Below are 16472 nucleotides of genomic sequence, written 5' to 3'. Positions count from 1 at the left end.
AGCTTTCCCGACTACCGATAAAAGCTAAGAAAGTATAATCCTGTCAAGTATTTTCGTCTACCCTTTTACCCCACGAAGTGCGCAACGACCATACCGAGTCTTGCCAAGATTGCACAGCCTGGAGAGAATGTATTTCGGGCACGTCGCAAACTCCCTGGCTCAAATGCGCCTTGAGACATTGCCGTGCCAGACGGTAGCGTCGTTGCCTAACGACCGTGCCGCGGGTGGCCTGAGTTTATGAACATATAACCAACACCCAACACTCACATGCACCTTAGTAGCCAGAGGAACGTAATCGAGCTTGCTTCAAGACTGTCTCACTCTGTGAAGCTCTAGCCCTTCATCGGCCTTTCGTTACTAAATCTTTCCCGCAGCCATGGGTCAAAGCCAGTCTCAAGCAGCAGATCAACCCCCAGAGCCGCAACTCAGCCAGGAAGAGCGCTCACAAAGGCAAGCTGAGGTAATTTTCATGATCGCTCAGCCTATGTTACATTATTGATATGTCTAAAGATGCGCGCAAAGCAGCAGGCGGCCCTCGACAAGCGTTTTACCAGTCAACCAAGGTCAAGGAAGCCCTCGCCCACAGGCGCGCAAGCTAAGAGGAAGCCAACTGCGCTCGAGGAAGCGAGCAAAGAGAACATCGGGTGGCGCAATGCCGATGCACAGGCAGAATTCAGAAATTGGAACTAAGGAATGTTGCGACCGGACCGTGACGAAGAAGATTGATGTAACAGGCGTTGGCGACAATATGGAAGCTGAGTTGTCCTTGTATGGGCTGCTTATCACCCGGATCACCGGGTTCGATCTGAGAAGGCGTTATAGAGTGGAAGTAGAAAGGGGATAGGAATGGCTTCCACAGGCGGACATGGCGTTCTCGGATTTCCCAAGCAGAGCAAATAAGCAGATTATATCCTTTTCTTATGGTATGCCGATTCTGTCGCATCCTGAGTCCAGGAGGCGTGCTTCCTCACGGAGCTATCAAGAGTGCAAGGAGCCAAGGGGCCCGCGGGGAAGCGCATCCGCGCTAGCGGATTAGTCATCATAAGCCGCAACCCAGCCCCAAATCATCGTAACTTTCTATTGCACTCATGCACCCGACTCGTCATCGCCACTATGACGGAACAGCGCGTCGCAAAGCGCAAGACTCACACCAAGTCGCGAAAAGGATGCTTCCAATGCAAACAGAGACATACCAAAGTACGTGTCCACATTCGATCCTTTCGCTGCGTCCTCCAGCCAATCACAGTGTACCATCCGATATGCTGCCTTTACCCAGCAAATGGTCCCTCAAGCTTAGATCCCGAACGCGACAAGTACAGGAAGGCTGCGAAGCTTCTATGTTATGATCTGCGCCTCTATACTTACCACATTTCATAGTGCAATGAAGCGCGCCCCCGCTGTGGAAATTGTGTTCGCTTGGACATTCATTGCCATTTTCCATCAATGCCAGACAGCTACTCAACATCTCCACAAAACAGCCCAGGTGTCTCCTCACCTTTCGTTGATACACATCATGCTGAAAGCCCTGAAGCAAGTCCGACTAATTCCGAACTGCCACTCGCTGATCTGCGTCTGTTGCATCACTGGACAAAGTCGTGCGCAAAGTCGTTGCATCCAAACCCTGCAATCCGGAGTGTCGTTTGGCAGGTAAGATTCTCCACTATTTGTCGCCTTGTGGAGGCTATGAGGCTGATAATAACTTGATTCGCAGAACGAGTTCATCGAGTTGGGCTTCGAGTACCCATTCCTCCTTCGCGGCTTCTTGGCTCTTTCAGCAGTTCATAAAGCATCCTTGCTTGCGCCCAGCGAAAGACAGAACCTTCTGCTCCAGGCAGACTCACATATCAGCCATGCATTAGATACCTATCGAAAGAACCTAGAGACGCCAAACGTTGAGCTGGCGATACCGATGTTTATGCTATCCTCGGTCATCCTAACTTACAACTTCGGTTCAGCACAGCTTGAGCGTCCCGAAGACCCCATTCGCGCGCTTCATCATTGCTTTATGCTGCTACAAGGCATCAAGATTGTAGTAATTCCTCACTGGGATCGGATCAAAGATAGCTCTGTGTTCGCTCACATGACGGACATGGCGCCCCCAGAAGCTTTGGATGCATTGGACACGCTTGCAAGGGAAGAGAACCCCCAAGAGATTCTCCGGCTCAAAGAGCTTACCGAACTTCTGCTGGACAGTCAGGATAAAGAAGCCTGTTCCACCGCTATCGACGAACTCCACGTAACCTGGCTGCGCTTTCGGCACATATCACCGGACCGTGATGAATATTCCCTGCTCTTTCTTTGGCCTGCTAGGCTGAGCAATCGGTTCTTCGACCTCCTTGCATGTCATAATCCAGTGACCTGTATCATTACGACACATTTTGCTGCACTGCTGGCCCAATGTCGTCCAGTATGGTGGGTAGTGAAGTGGCCTCAATGGCTTCTCGTTGCGTCTGAACAATTGCTGGCGGCGACACCGGATCTTCTGAAATGGCTTGACTGGCCGCAACAGATCATCCATGCCCAAGCCTGGACTGCGACGACCACTCCAGCAGCTTCTTGAGGACCGGAGTTGGTAAGAACCTTGGCACCATTAACACCGCGCTCATTATATCATACCACCAGTTGTTGGACTTGCGCAGGTGTTTGTACTGGCATAGCCCACCTCCATGCGCTGTTGATGGTTGTTCGTCGTGCTAGCAACGGGTCTACACTGCGAGACTCAGGCAGACTCAAAGAAGGGCATAGCTTGCGAGTTGCCGCGTATTTGAAGCAATGTCAATGAGGCGAAGCAATCGAGAAATCCAATAATGGAAGGGGTCCTGCACCGTTTAAGTCCCAAGTCCTGCGGCTAGTCCGGCAAGTTCCATACGGCCGATACGGGACCCACCAAATCTCCCTAAGAGGGTAAGACGTCTTGGCAGCGTATTTCGTGAAGCGTATTCCGTACAACAACTTCAATGCGTTCTTAGCTTAGGCTAAGGATTGTGCTGTGGGTTTGTTCTTTAAGATGTCTCGACAACGCATTTTGAGATGTAGGAGTATCGATTCCAAAGACGCATCGCTTTCCTTATATCACGACTGAACATGTCCGACACCACATACCGACCGGCACTCGATGACCCTAACGCATACGTTCTCTACCGGTACATTCCCTCAACAGTAGCGGCGATTGTTTTTGTGGTTGTTTTCGGTCTCACCACTTTGGCCCATGTTTTCCAACTCATCAAGAAGAAGACATGGTACTTCACACCTCTCGTAGTTGGAGGTCTTTGTAAGTCTGGAAGTAACCTGCGTCCAAGACGGCATCGCTGACGAGACAACACAGTCGAGGTCATAGGATTTATTGGGCGCTACCTCTCGCATGATGATGTTTGGGCACTCGGACCATTTATAATGCAGTCGCTGCTCATTCTACTTGCTCCGGCACTATTCGCGGCGTCTATCTACATCATACTAGGTCGAATCATCCTGCTGGTGGATGGAGAGCGATATTCGCTGGTGCGACAGAAGTGGCTCACGAAGTTGTTCGTCACAGGAGATGTGCTCAGCTTCCTGATGCAAGGCTCAGGTACGTACATGATGCATTGCTGCCATTAGATTGCAAGCTAATGTCTGATATAGGCGGCGGTATTCAAGCGATGGGTACGCTAGAAGCCTTGCATACCGGCGAGCAAATCATCATCGGCGGTCTTTTCGTCCAATTGATCTTCTTCGGCCTTTTCATCGTCGTGTCGGGAGTTTTTCACTACCGCCTCGTTAGAGATCTTCCTCTAAAGAAGCGCTATAGTCCGTTGTCGCTGTTCAAATCTCGGAGATCTAGCCCAAGCATACACACCTCATCCACCGTACCCAGGGCCAGTCTATCGGGACTACCTTGGAAGCGTCACCTCTACACCCTATACCTCGCAAGCGCTCTCATTATGGTGCGAAGTATCTTCCGCGTCGTAGAATACATCCAAGGGAACGCAGGATATCTACTCAGCCATGAGGTATACCTCTATATCTTTGATGCCACACTCATGTTCTTTGTCATGCTGGCATTCAACTGGACCCATCCAAGTCAAATTACAGACGCGTACCAGAAGAGACTACGGAGCGGCTCGCCCATTGAGCTCCAACATTCCCACGATTCAGCGACAGGCGCGGATGAGGAACACATGCTAGAGAGTCGGGAGGCGAAGAGTAGTGTACGCACTGGTGGCTGGGTTCCTCCCCGAGGCTAAGAAGAATTGTCAGCGACACCACCGATTCTTCATCATGAAGGTGGATTCATTAATCAACCAGATATACCCAGGAAGAGTGCTAAGCAAGGGATTTCTTTTAGAACAAGACTTAGTAATATAGATTTATGTCAACGAGTTATACAGATATTGTTATTCCCATATAAGAATTGCCCCATCGTAATACAACCATTAAATTAGAGATACTTCTCAGGCAGACAGCACCATATCAAACACAGCCATTATAGGCGCAGCGATCACAAGATCTTGATTCTAGTGGGGGAAGAACATTCAACGCCACCAGGGCAAAGCCATGTTGTTTATTGAAATATGTGAAGGAGAGCCCTCATGATGATGATGATTCACAGGGTCTGCTCCTTCCTTGTGTCTGTAGTCTAGTCGTTCCCAAGAACCAGTGCCATTATGCTCTTGCTGACGCTCAAGGTCCAATCGCCGGTAGCATGTGAGCTTCGCCTTGATTGGCGGGCCCAACTCCAACTCTCTTGCGTCGGAAAACATCCCCAACCCTTTGACCAATGTGGACAATGGGGCCTGAGTTCGGTAGTATGAGTAATCCCATAGCACGTGAAAGATGATAGTCTTTTTTATCCATGTAGGTGTGACGTAGGTTATGCAAGATCCCGATGCCTGCCATGCGAATCATGCTGCACGAAATTTGGAGTTGCATGGTGGAGCTCCGACGTCTCTCCGCCTTCACGCCGAAGGAGACTCAATATCTCTAGAGCGCAAAATTCTCCTCGGCGCCGAGTGATACAGGAATTATAGGTTTTCAAGATAACTATCTTAGTTCTGCTGTGAAGGGCCTGGTTGTCGTCGTGAGCCCAGCTTGTCTGCTTGGTTTTGCAGATAAATGGCTATCCTTCGATCTGGACAGTTCATATGCGAATTGGCGAGCTCTAGCCACTGCCGTCGCTCCTGCTCCAACAGATTCAACTCTGCTTTCAAAACACGGTTTCTGCGCTCGGCTTCCCGGGATGTCTCAACCAGCTGTTCCTGCTCCTGTTTTTGTTTGGTCCGACATTTGCTAGCAGCTTTGCGATTCTTTTCGAGGTATATAGCCCGCGCTGAGCCTGGCTCAGCGTACTGGTATCTCGGTCTCCGTCGCCCTGGTGGAGGTGTTGTCATCGGCGACGCAGCTTCTTCCTTTGGGTAAAGACTGTCGTGTCGCCCTTTGACATCGGTATCTTCGTAGAAATGCGTCGCATCGTTGGCATCGAACTGGGTTTGCGAAGGAGAGATAGTTGGTGTAGTGTGTGAGTTTGTAGACCGGTTGGAAGGCGTGAACGCCGAAGCGTGGTCTGCGACGGGGTATGCGTTCGCAGTCGATGTTAAGTTCGTGTTGACGACTGCGCTCGAGCCAAAAGGCTGTGAGTTAGACGACTGGTGGATGAGCGGCGCATAACTTCCCATATACTGGTATCCCGCGCGTCCCTCATGGTGTGGGGTCGATGTAGTGAGATTCGACATAAGCCCGTAATGATCGTGACCAGCAGAATCTGGTGTTTGCCCTAGCTGTGCTTGGTTTGGATGATACACGCGGTATCCTTGCTGTCCGGGCATTATAGGAGTATGCCCGTCTGGGATATGGGAAAAATGTTGATTAGAAGGCATGAGTACTAAGCTCATGTTAACGATCTTCTGCCTGTGAGGTCTTGTGTTTCAGGGTGATCCGCTACCACCTTCGCAGAATCAGCACTGAATATTGAATGTGGTAGTTTAAACCAACACCGGACGGTACGATTGGCTTGTTGAGAAATAACACAGGGTACTGAGGAATTTCCACGTGTCTGGAGGGGTCAGAACGGCTGAAATTATACAAGGGGATTCTGAAATGATGTGGGCAGCAGATACGTTATTGGGAAAGAAATAATTCACTGTTTATCCATGGTTGGCGGCTTCCACAACCGTGGACGGCATGACCCTGCCCAGGAGTTATGATACCGAGCGGGGCAGTCTCGGCTGGTGCGCTGAATCGAACGCGTGGCACCGGTACTAGGCACGCAAGTCTACTGTGTACTGTAGTGTGTCGAGGAAGCCAATGGCGGTGCGGAAGACATGCCGATTGAGATAGCTATGCGGCAGCGTATACCGCGACCAATAGAACTAGAGTCGCATTGCATGGCACTGCAAAGAGACGCGCTTTGCGAGGCTGGTATTGATCACATCGCTGGGTATGCTAACATAGAGTCGTCCGCTAGCTGAGCAGTCGCGTTGAGAGGCGGTGGGAGAAGAAATAATTCAACGAACACGATTAGGCAGCGCAGCTGCCGTCGACGAATCAGATCACGAGATGAAAGCGGGCCCTCGGTGGTGGTAGGAACGGCGCGCTGGCGTTGCAGCGGGGAAGACTAGCCAGCGGCATGACGTCGGTGTGTCTGTTCAGAGGTTCTCAACCAAACCAAGAGCAGCAACTGTTGCATCAGGTACGGTTGAGTGGTCTGCCCTAGTCGTCTCGGTGGATGTTCGACGTTGAACCACGTGCCGCCGCTAATGCGAGTCGCCAATTATGCCACCAGCCACCATACCCTTGGAGCCCCATCAACTGCTCCTGAAATTATGTCTCCCAACCGGCTGCACAGTCGCAAGCGACAAGCGAGAATAGAAAAGGTCCTAAATCCTACAGCTCCACACACGCACGTCTGAGAGATGACAAGATTCCAAATTCAAACTCAATGCGCTCACGAGCTCGTTGCTTTTGCGCGTCCGTCGTACCAAGATTGGCGCAAATTTAAATTCGAGAAGGATGCCGATGCCGCTTTAGGAATATTCCTCCGCGGATGTACGTATGTGTCATATCGGCAGTTTAGCTCTCAAGCTCGTAGTACATTTACTGGGTTTGGTGTTGCACTGTTACTGTACGTCTCTACGCAGACGTCATTCTGCTTGGTGAATCCTCTCGGCCAAGTCTTCCGAGCCCCTACGAAATCTCCGATAGGCCGTTCGTTCTTGACCATAAGTATATTCCCAGGGTCAGGGCCTGCGGAACAGGCAAGGTTGTGGTGGGATGCATCGTTAATCCTAAGAGAAGAAAGTCCTTGCGAGCCGCGATTCTTAGCCGACAACAACGAACAGAGTGCCAAATCGCAAGGCTGTAGATTAACTTCGTCGACTCTGAACTCTTCATCGCAATACTTTATGCGAGTAATAGACTGGTGGGCAAAGCCAGTTCAATGACATGGAGAGCTCGACAAGCATATGTTCGGAAAGAGGCTTGTGGCCCAATCAAAATACATGATTTTACTGCCTCCAGTAAGCCCATAATCTCCGGGATAGAAAAGGGCTTTTCGTGGCATCGATCGATCACATCTCCATACATGCAGCCGAATCTGAGATCCCTACCCGTAGATTAGGTGCCACCACTGCATCACATCTTCAGGCGTCAACGATCCGCGGAGTAAGTACAATAGCAAACGAGCATCATGCAGCTGTCGGGCCCAGATCTGCCGAACTTGTAAGACCCAAAACATCGGAATCGACGTTGATTACAACTTTACGACCCTGTCCCTTCGTTTGGTCGGACACATGTTGTCATGAACACTACAATGGAGCAGTGAAGACGTAGACTTTCACTTCTCGAGGTTTGACCGAACTAAAATGGCTTTGTTGGAAGAAGGGATAGTGCCGGGCAGCAAGAGGACCCTTGCGCTCCAGATGCATCGCCGGCGTCTATCTGGACCTTGGTTCGCCTAGCCTCTGTTTTACTTTCGACAAAACCGTAACCAAACCTCAACGTAGACACTGCTTTCTGGAAGGCGCTAGACCTGCGCCATTGACACATCGCATTATTCCCGTCACGGGCATTCGAATCGAGGTTTGATCTCATTGCGTACCTACAGCATATACGCAGCGCTGTTGCTTTAGGGTTCTCCTTGCTTTTGTGGGCTATCTCTTACCTCGCGTGACACAAGGATGTGCGCCAAAGTTCCTCATATCTATACCCCGCTTCTTTCTCATGACTTGTCCTATTTGATCTGATGCTTCCATCGAGCGATGGTTCAATTTTCCTGATTCTTTCACTGTATCCCTTCACGATGATCCATCGATGCGACTTTCATGCATCGAAGATACAAGTCAATTTTGCAGCATATGTCTTACGGCAGTTATATGATTCTATTGAGGTTGACATCTGTATTTATGTCCATTGCGGTAGTCGTATAGTTAGAGTGCTCATCGCAACGCTGCTCTCAAGTCGCAATCGGGCGCAGGATAGATGTAAGGTCGCACTATAGCCAGAGCTTGTCAAGATGCTACTAGGCTCTTTTCAACCTCTAGGTACCCCAACATCCGCAGTAACGTACCGGACTGGTTTTCAGGGGAGAAGGGCAGAGATCACATTGGTTCACAGTTTCCTGGCCGAGGGAGCGATTGCCGTTCGTGAGCGCGAACCTAGTCTGTGCACAGTCTGACTCCGACTCCGACATCCGACGAAACCACAAGGCGAATCTCCGATTACCGGGACAAGTGAAGTTATAATGTTTGCCAGAGTCAGAAACGCTAATACGGTTCAACAGGCGTCACGCGCCTACCCAGACCCTTAAGCGACCGTTGCGGGTAATGTTTCCCGGGTTTCCTCCCGGCTCGCCAACGACTACCCGACCCTTGAAGATCCGCTTTGACAACCAGACATAGTAGCTAAACGACCCTGCTGCTACAGGGTCTCACGATTACACCATCTTCGACAAGTACCCAAACTCTGGCAATCGAATAATCGAAACGAAACATCCGTAAAATGCGCGTAATTGTTTTCGGTGCATCTGGTGTCCAGGGGCGACATCAAGTTCACGTCCTGGCTCGAGCAGGTCACTCAGTTGTCGCTGTAAGCCGCAACCCCAAACCCGCTCTGGTGGACGAGAAGTCCGTGGAGACATTTGCTGCAGATTTCACCGACCGAGATGCCATTGCAAAAGTGCTCGAGGGCGCCGACAGAATCTTTCTCAACCTCCCGTCTACATCCTTCAACCAATCAGAGCCCATCATTGCTGCAGCCAGATACATTGGGGAAGCCGCGAAGAATGCCAAAGTTCCGTTGATTCTTTTCAACACGAGTATGCCAGTAGCCAAAGAACCCCAAGGCATTGTAGCACAGGACGACCGAAGGGAAATGAGAAGGTTGTTGCGGGAGTCAGTACCAACAATCAGTATCGAGCCTGTAGTCTACCTCGACAATTTGCTCGAAGGCTGGGCCCTACCTCCCATCCGCGACCGCAATACTGTTGTCTACTGTCACAAGCCCGACCTCCGCGTATCGTGGATCTGTCACCACGATGTCGCCCAGATCATGATGGCAGCGATGGATCACCCTGAGCTCGCAGGCCGCGATATCCCTATCGGCGGTCCTGAGACCGTGATGTTGTCTCAGCTGACTGAGAAGTTATCGAAAGCCTGGGGCAAGCAGCTGAGTTATGAGAACCAGACTGTCGCAGACTTCTGCGACAAGATCGGTAAAGCGATGCAGGGGCGTGGTCTTGAGACCGATACAATTGTGAGCCAGATGTTTAAGGCGTATACTTATTACAACGAGGCGGAAGACGAGCCGTTCAATGTTGATATGAGACCCTTAGCAAAAGAGCTCGGTGTGAAATTGACGCCGATCGAGGAGTGGGCGAAAAGAAGGAGTCCATGGGATGACAAAGGGTACTACTAGATGCCGGAGAGGGAGACGTTTGCGAGCTGCGACTCGAGTCTAGAACTGATCAGTTCGCAAAACTCTGGAGGGATTGACGGATGCTTGCGTGCAAGCTGATCGGCTTTGCCCAACGACTGTGATTCTAGTTCACAATGTTCCTTACTTATCAAACACGGGTAGAATCACGACTTCGCTCACGAAGTGGGGTATGATGAGACAAATATATGGTATTTCTTACGAACTCTTATCGCTTATTCCACTAGCCCACCACATTAAACCCACCTCCCATCATTACACTACTACTGTCATCCTGCGGCATGCCAAACTTCCCAATCCCCTTCCCCCTCCTCCTCTGCACCCCCAGCGCCACCTCATTAGCTTGCTTGAGCAACTCTTCACTACTACTCTTCCCCGGCACAAACACTAACCCCGAATCCGGTGCCGGAGCTCCCGTACCCACAAAGTTTCCCTCCGCATCTTTAACATAGTGGGCTAGGTACTGCGAGCGCTTCATTTGACGGACGATTATGGATTGTTTCACTTCGCCTTGTTTACGGGAGAAGGGGTTGTAGTTGTGGATTGAGTTGGCGACTGTGCGGGTAATCATGGGAACGGGAATGGTTTCATCAGGGTCACCTTCCGAGAGAGTGGTTAAGGCGCGGGCGACAGATGTATAGGATGGAGGGTCGCCTTTTTCTTCATTGTGGTAGCTTGGAGGTAGCTCTTCTTGGTTGGGATGAGTGGTGCTCATGCTGTGTGGCTTTGAGTTTTTCTTTTTAGGGTTGTAAATAGTGGAGGACTGTGGACTGTGGACTGTGTTGCGAAAGATTTGATAGCCTTGATGTGTCTCGTATGTTGTAACAACACCTTCAAGCCACTGCGCAACGAAGGCTTATATATTCAACTTCACGCCATCGCGAAAGCAACTCATGCCTACATTCTGCTTCAGGGCCTCCAACTAACCCGCATCACATGGCTTAGACGCCGAATACGAGGTGTTGCATACATAGCCGCAGGCTGTGGTTAGCGTACAGCTATTCGAGCTTGACGATGGGCAACCAAAATCTCGCACCACTCAACAGAGCTGGACACGCAAGCGAGACATCCAGAGCTGTTGCTAGACAGGTTAGATTATTGTGGTGATCAACCTATGGCAGTGCCTCGGGGGCAATGGCGAGGCGGGGTGGCGCAGTGCGGGCTAGCGTTGCAAGCCCTTTCTCTGCAGATCATTTGACGTCATATGGGGAAGCGTCAAAGTAGCTTCGTGTCACGAATGGAGCAGGAGCAGCATATTGACTATGGTGCTTACAGCGCTAGAAGAAGCTTCCTGTCTTCGATTTAAGGCGCCCTGCTTGGTCACGAAGGGGGCTGAAATTAGCGACTAGATGAATGGTCGATCTCGGGACTATCGCGGCAATGGCCAATCCTGCGGCCCATTTTGTTCTTCGTGTGTTCTTGATCGTCTCGTGATGATCAAATCGCAATCGCTTTGCTTTGTTCTTTTGTTCAGACGAAGGCAGTGTACATAGAAAGTACAAAAACATGAGGCGCAAATGGAGGCTTAAGGTACCCTATTGCAAAAATGATCAATTCACAGATATGAGACTGAAATACCGCTCATTTAAGTGTTTTACTGTGATGTAAGCAGCATCAACTTGTTCACGAATCGCGTAGATATCTGAACACGTATGTTAATTAAAGCTCTTACACAGCACAATATTTTCCCTCATAGAGCAAAGCTGTAGTTCATTCGTAATTCATTTCATATTCATAGCATCGCCTTTATTCGCGATGATCTAGACACTTCGCTCCTTGGCCTGACAAAATCTTATCCTCTACAGAGCGCTCAGCGCGCATATTCCTCCTCATCCTTGGCAACCTTCTCGAGTACATGGTCCGTCATGAGCCCGCTAGTAAAAGGCTTCCTTGACATCTTGACAATGTCGCGAACGTTCTTGCCTTCTGTGAACATCATCTCTAGCTCCTCCAGACTGCGACCCATAGTCTCGGGGTAACCGAACCAAACGATGGGCAGGATGATAGCTGAGATGATAAGGAAGACAAGATAGTATTGCCAGCCGATGGTTTCGATGGCGACAGGTGTTACCATGTTGACGACGAAGTTCCAGAGCCAATGGTTAGCAGTGGAAATACCCGCCATCGGCACACGAAGCCTTGTGGGCGCGACTTCAGTGCAGTACAAGAAGTTCGCTCCGAGGAAACCAATCGGGATGAAAAAGTTGAACAGGAATACGAAGAGAGCACTGGCGATCTGTGCAGACTTGTTCGATTTGGGGAAGCTGGATGCGACGGCTAGAGCCAGCATGCAAGATGCCATACCCGCTCCGCTGAACATGAAGAGCTTGCGCCGACCGAAACGATCGATTGTGAAGAATGCGACGAAGCAGGAGAGGAACTTCCAGGTGAGGGCGCCACCGGATAGAATGCGGGAGGTTTCCGAGTCAAGACCGAGACCTTGTTGGAAGATGATCTATTCCATGTTGTTAGTATGTGATTTTATAGCCGATAAGAAGTGGGACTTACAGTCGAGTAGGTGGAGATGAGGTTGCTACCGCACATCTGCTGCAAGAACTGGAGGAAGATACAGAGCGAGAAGCGGTAGAAGAGCTTGTCTTTGCCCATGGTGAAGATGTCGCTTATCTTCGCTGCGCTGCGACCAGTCTCCTCGAGCGCAAGTTCGATACCGCTAATCTCAGTTGTGATCTCGGGGTCGTGCAACTCCAAGCCCTTGAAGCTCGACAGACTGACGCGAGCCTCCTCTACACGGCCCTTGGCGACCAGCCAGCGAGGTGATTCAGGGATGCTGAATACGGCGAGCATAGGGATAACGGAGATGACGGTGGGAATCGCGAGAGGAATGCGCCATTGGAGAGGCAAGTTGTCTTGTTCGAAGAAACCGAGGTTGATCCATGCTTCGAGCAGGTAGCCGAGAGAGATGAAGCAGCCGTCAAGGACAACGTGCTTACCACGGTTGGCAGACGATGAGCACTCGGACTGCCAAACGGGAACGGTAGCACTGAGAGCTCCAACTCCCCATCCTAGGATGAAGCGACCGACGACGAATTGCGCGAGCTGGAAGCTGGTGCACTGTAGGATCTCACCGACCAGAGTCAGAAAAGCGGCACCGAAGATGAGCTTTCGTCGACCGAGGATGTCGCCAATCCATGAGCAAGAAAGAGCGCCGAAGAGAGCACCAATGGTGAAAGTAGCGACAACAGCACCTTGCTTGGTCGAGTTGCTGCTCTTCTCCGCACCGGTGGTATCGATAGTGTTGATCTCCGGGAAGTGGTCGTTCCAATCACGAAGTGACAGAAGACCACCAACACCAGACTGGTTGTATCCGAACAGCACAAAGGCTGGCAGAACGACGAGCAAAAGCTGCGCCGTCTGGAGAGTCTTGCCGCTGAGTCCCATGATGAAAATTGACAGAGGGAAATGAGACAGAGGAAGGGGAGGAGAGGGACTACAGAAGGAGACGAGCAGGACAGTAGCCCAGTACTTGTACTCCAGTCCCCTTCTCCACAATATCCTACAGCGTGGGCACTATCATGGAGACACTCCAGTCAGTGCAGTATTGAGCACTAACCTGTCTCCACCTTGGGGTTAACCACCGGAGATACAGTGAGTGTAGCAACTGCAGCGCACCGGATGCCTCGTTTTAGCACCGACCCCATACACCGACCCAACAAACCTCCACAAACGGCATCTGATGCTGACCGGTATGGAGTCCGAGCTTGCGGGAATTGACTCGTATGTGACGAAAAAGCAGGGCGCGTCGGCGGCCATAGTTCGGCGTCGCTCGCCTCGAGACCAGCGGCTGAGGAGTAAAATCCTTCGCCATGTCGCAACGCTATCATGTCGGTTGAGGCTTGATGTGGGCCAGAGTGTACGAGAGGCTCTGCGGTAAGGATGGGAAGGATTTAAGCTTTTCCAAGAAGGCCCTAGTTAGCTTAAAAACCTTGATTCGCATGACCTGTCATTGGCCAAGGCACAAGCCTCGGTAGTTGTTCTATCCCCACCATTGTCGTGCGCGCTCCGTAACGTCGGAAGATGGCAGCTTGTGCGAGTAACGCAAATTGCTCAACGTGGGTAATACGCGGCCCAGATTTGATGATGAAACGAACAATAGAATCAGGGAATCAGCCTGCAAGCTCCACACCGTGGGGTCGGCTAAGAGTTGATGAGAAAGCAACTTTTGCTGAGGTGATGTAGCTGCGCATGCGGCGAGATAAGAGGTAGTGCAAGACGATAGCATAGCTTGTTATTCTTGGCCGAATCGCATGAGATGCCACTTTTTGGTAGTCGCGCGTGATGGTTCCGATTCTAGCACCGTTCGGCGCCCTTGCTAGCTTTCATAACCGCAAGATCATCGGCCTCTATCCTTCTCCGTCTCCGTACTCGCACTCGAGCTTTTTCCTTAAGAACTCGCCCCACTTCGTTTCTCCGACAGTTCCGTGTCAGCTCCAGCATCTGGGGTTCTACCAAGCTCCGACGTTGACCTGACATGTTGATCTTCCACAACGTCGGATGCTGTGTTCTCGGTCGCTTCTCGTCCGACGTCCGCAGGATCTGCGCTTCGTATGATGCCATACTCGAAGCGATCTACTACTGCCTTTTCTATATTCCTTCGCGGTTCCTCAACGCCGTCTTTGTAATCGTTCAACAGTGCGACTGCTCTCTCATCACCTTCCTCGACGCACCTATAGATCAATGCCTCCCAAGTATTCCTTCTGGGCTTCATAGGGCCCTTCTTACCGGCTGTAGCACCTGTTGACACCATCTCTTCGTAGTATAGCATAGCATCGTCCAAGTCGCCAGCGGTGAGGCAAACCAGGATCAGACGGTCATATGTGAGACGACTGGGTCTGAGACCCAGCTTGACCATTTCGTTAGCCAAGAACATAGCAAGCTCTTTACGCCCTTCCAAATGACATCCTCGAAAGAGGATGTTGAAGGTGCCGGTGTTGGGGCCAGCATGAGAGACAGTATGCAGAGCTTTGTAAATTTCAATGGCTTCGTCGAGGCGCGTACGTGCGATACTGGCTTGAATACAAGCGTTCACGGCTGCGGTGGGTATCTTACGGCCTGCAGCCTCGAAGTCTTGCAGATGCCTAAAGGCTTGCATAGATCGGCTATCTTCGTCGGGTGTTCCAGCCGACAGGTACCAGTAGAGAGGATCACAGGTCCCAGGGCCGACCTTCAAGTTGATATCGACCATGATGAGGATAACGGACAGGGCTGCTTGCAGGTCGTTGGCATTGAGATAGGCGGATATGAGCAGCTCGTAGTGGTGTGTGCTCAATGTTGTCCCTCGCTCCGTCAGGATGCGAAAAACGTCGGTAGCGAGAGGGACGTCTCCGTGTCGCGAGGCGAGGTTAAGGACGGACAGACAGGCCCCGGTTCCTGGTTTGAGGTAACCTGGTTGAACTTGTGCCGTCCATACGAGGACTGTCTCGTCGAGCTTCTCTGGCGTCAGTACGTTGTCTTTGAAAAAAGGGCCTGGCAGGTCTCCCACTTACAAGCAGCTTGTGCGATGCGGCATCGAGTAAAGCCCCCCACAGAGCACTACTGAGCTCCACAGCACCTGTCCCGCTGCTCTTGCCCTTCGCAGCTTCCTTGAGGCCCAGCACGTGGAAAGCTTCTTCGACTTCCCCAAATTCCAGCAACATCCACATAGCTTTGTCAAACAGCCAGCTCTCGACGCGCGCCTTATTCCGAACCATTTCTTCCAATGTCATGAGTGCGTGTTCGAAGTGGCGATCGCGCAGCATTCCAGCTACGACAAAATTGCGTGCGCGATCCGAAAGGTTGAACCAGCGCGACTTCATGTATTCGAGTATTTCGTCGCGGAGGAGGTAATCGGGGTGGACTGCGAGCACTTCGAGAACGCATTCACAGCCCCGTGCATCCAACTCGATTTTCGGCTGTCCAACCAGGGCTCCGTCCGTGTCGTTCCAGAAGCCCATTTCTTCGAGCACTTTGCGCAGCTTGCCCGCCGTGCCTGTTTTGGGGTCGACGAAGCTATGCAGTAACGCTGCATACATTTCCTTGTTTGGCTGCTCTCCTCTGTCTTTGATCAGGACTCTGCAGATATTCATCACCTCGTCCCAGTTGCCCTTTGCGCCCTCATCTCGCGCATGTTCGTAGAGGATATATGTTGGTTGCTGCGCGAGTGCAACATTGTCTCGGGTACCTCGGGGGCGCGAAGGGCGCAGCTTCTCTCCAAACGGGCGGAATCCAGTCGCAGAAGTTCCAGGCTGTGAGAAGAAAGAGTCGTTTGCGGTGAAGAGAGGGTTGGAACTGTTGTAGGCTCGTGATTGACGGCTGCAGTGGGATGCGGCATCTTTTCCCGATGCATGGCCATGTGGCAACCTAGGCCCTCCTCTGGTTAGGTATGGTGTTGCTACAGCATTTGACGGAAATCCCGGACAGAGACATCGCCATAGTCCGTCGTTGACGAATGGGCGGGGTGGCATTGGCGTTGACGGTGTACAGTGCCAAAGTTTCAATGCGGGAGCATGAGATGCAGCATCCGTGCGCCGCCTCGGTTCGGCGCTGCACTACATCATACAGGATCATTAGCT

The 16472-nt window shown here is 51.3% G+C and overlaps 8 protein-coding genes across 8 annotated transcripts; 4 read left to right on the top strand and 4 right to left on the bottom strand.

Annotated features, from left to right (window-relative positions):
* Nucleotides 1-376: 376 nt before the first annotated feature.
* AA0111_g12157 (hypothetical protein) lies at nt 377-690 on the top strand (the record flags this gene model as incomplete). The annotated part of the gene is made up of 2 exons (XM_028646104.1): nt 377-460; nt 511-690. The coding sequence occupies 2 exons, from the start codon at nt 377-379 to the stop codon at nt 688-690; spliced, it is 264 nt and encodes an 87-aa protein (XP_028500259.1).
* A 753-nt stretch (nt 691-1443) lies between these two features.
* Nucleotides 1444-2560, top strand: AA0111_g12156 (hypothetical protein; the record flags this gene model as incomplete). The annotated part of the gene is made up of 2 exons (XM_028646103.1): nt 1444-1647; nt 1712-2560. The coding sequence occupies 2 exons, from the start codon at nt 1444-1446 to the stop codon at nt 2558-2560; spliced, it is 1053 nt and encodes a 350-aa protein (XP_028500258.1).
* A 524-nt stretch (nt 2561-3084) lies between these two features.
* On the top strand, nt 3085-4223 carry AA0111_g12155 (hypothetical protein; the record flags this gene model as incomplete). Its single annotated transcript, XM_028646102.1, has 3 exons — nt 3085-3271; nt 3326-3568; nt 3622-4223. The coding sequence occupies 3 exons, from the start codon at nt 3085-3087 to the stop codon at nt 4221-4223; spliced, it is 1032 nt and encodes a 343-aa protein (XP_028500236.1).
* An 801-nt stretch (nt 4224-5024) lies between these two features.
* On the bottom strand, nt 5025-5801 carry AA0111_g12154 (hypothetical protein; the record flags this gene model as incomplete). The annotated part of the gene is made up of 1 exon (XM_028646101.1): nt 5025-5801. The coding sequence occupies one exon, from the start codon at nt 5799-5801 to the stop codon at nt 5025-5027; it is 777 nt and encodes a 258-aa protein (XP_028500235.1).
* A 3169-nt stretch (nt 5802-8970) lies between these two features.
* On the top strand, nt 8971-9885 carry AA0111_g12153 (hypothetical protein; the record flags this gene model as incomplete). The annotated part of the gene is made up of 1 exon (XM_028646100.1): nt 8971-9885. The coding sequence occupies one exon, from the start codon at nt 8971-8973 to the stop codon at nt 9883-9885; it is 915 nt and encodes a 304-aa protein (XP_028500233.1).
* A 241-nt stretch (nt 9886-10126) lies between these two features.
* AA0111_g12152 (hypothetical protein) lies at nt 10127-10618 on the bottom strand (the record flags this gene model as incomplete). The annotated part of the gene is made up of 1 exon (XM_028646099.1): nt 10127-10618. The coding sequence occupies one exon, from the start codon at nt 10616-10618 to the stop codon at nt 10127-10129; it is 492 nt and encodes a 163-aa protein (XP_028500232.1).
* Nucleotides 10619-11713: 1095 nt separating this feature from the next.
* On the bottom strand, nt 11714-13302 carry AA0111_g12151 (hypothetical protein; the record flags this gene model as incomplete). Its single annotated transcript, XM_028646098.1, has 2 exons — nt 11714-12358; nt 12412-13302. 2 exons carry the CDS (start codon nt 13300-13302, stop codon nt 11714-11716), a joined length of 1536 nt encoding a protein of 511 aa, XP_028500241.1.
* A 1003-nt stretch (nt 13303-14305) lies between these two features.
* On the bottom strand, nt 14306-16364 carry AA0111_g12150 (hypothetical protein; the record flags this gene model as incomplete). Its single annotated transcript, XM_028646097.1, has 2 exons — nt 14306-15349; nt 15408-16364. 2 exons carry the CDS (start codon nt 16362-16364, stop codon nt 14306-14308), a joined length of 2001 nt encoding a protein of 666 aa, XP_028500234.1.
* Between the last annotated feature and the right edge of the window lie 108 nt (nt 16365-16472).

This window comes from Alternaria arborescens (assembly GCF_004154835.1).
Source record: "Alternaria arborescens strain FERA 675 chromosome Unknown contig_68, whole genome shotgun sequence".
Taxonomy (NCBI): domain Eukaryota; kingdom Fungi; phylum Ascomycota; class Dothideomycetes; order Pleosporales; family Pleosporaceae; genus Alternaria; species Alternaria arborescens.
Note: the sequence above shows the minus strand (reverse complement) of the source record. Positions and strands in the feature narration are given on the sequence as shown.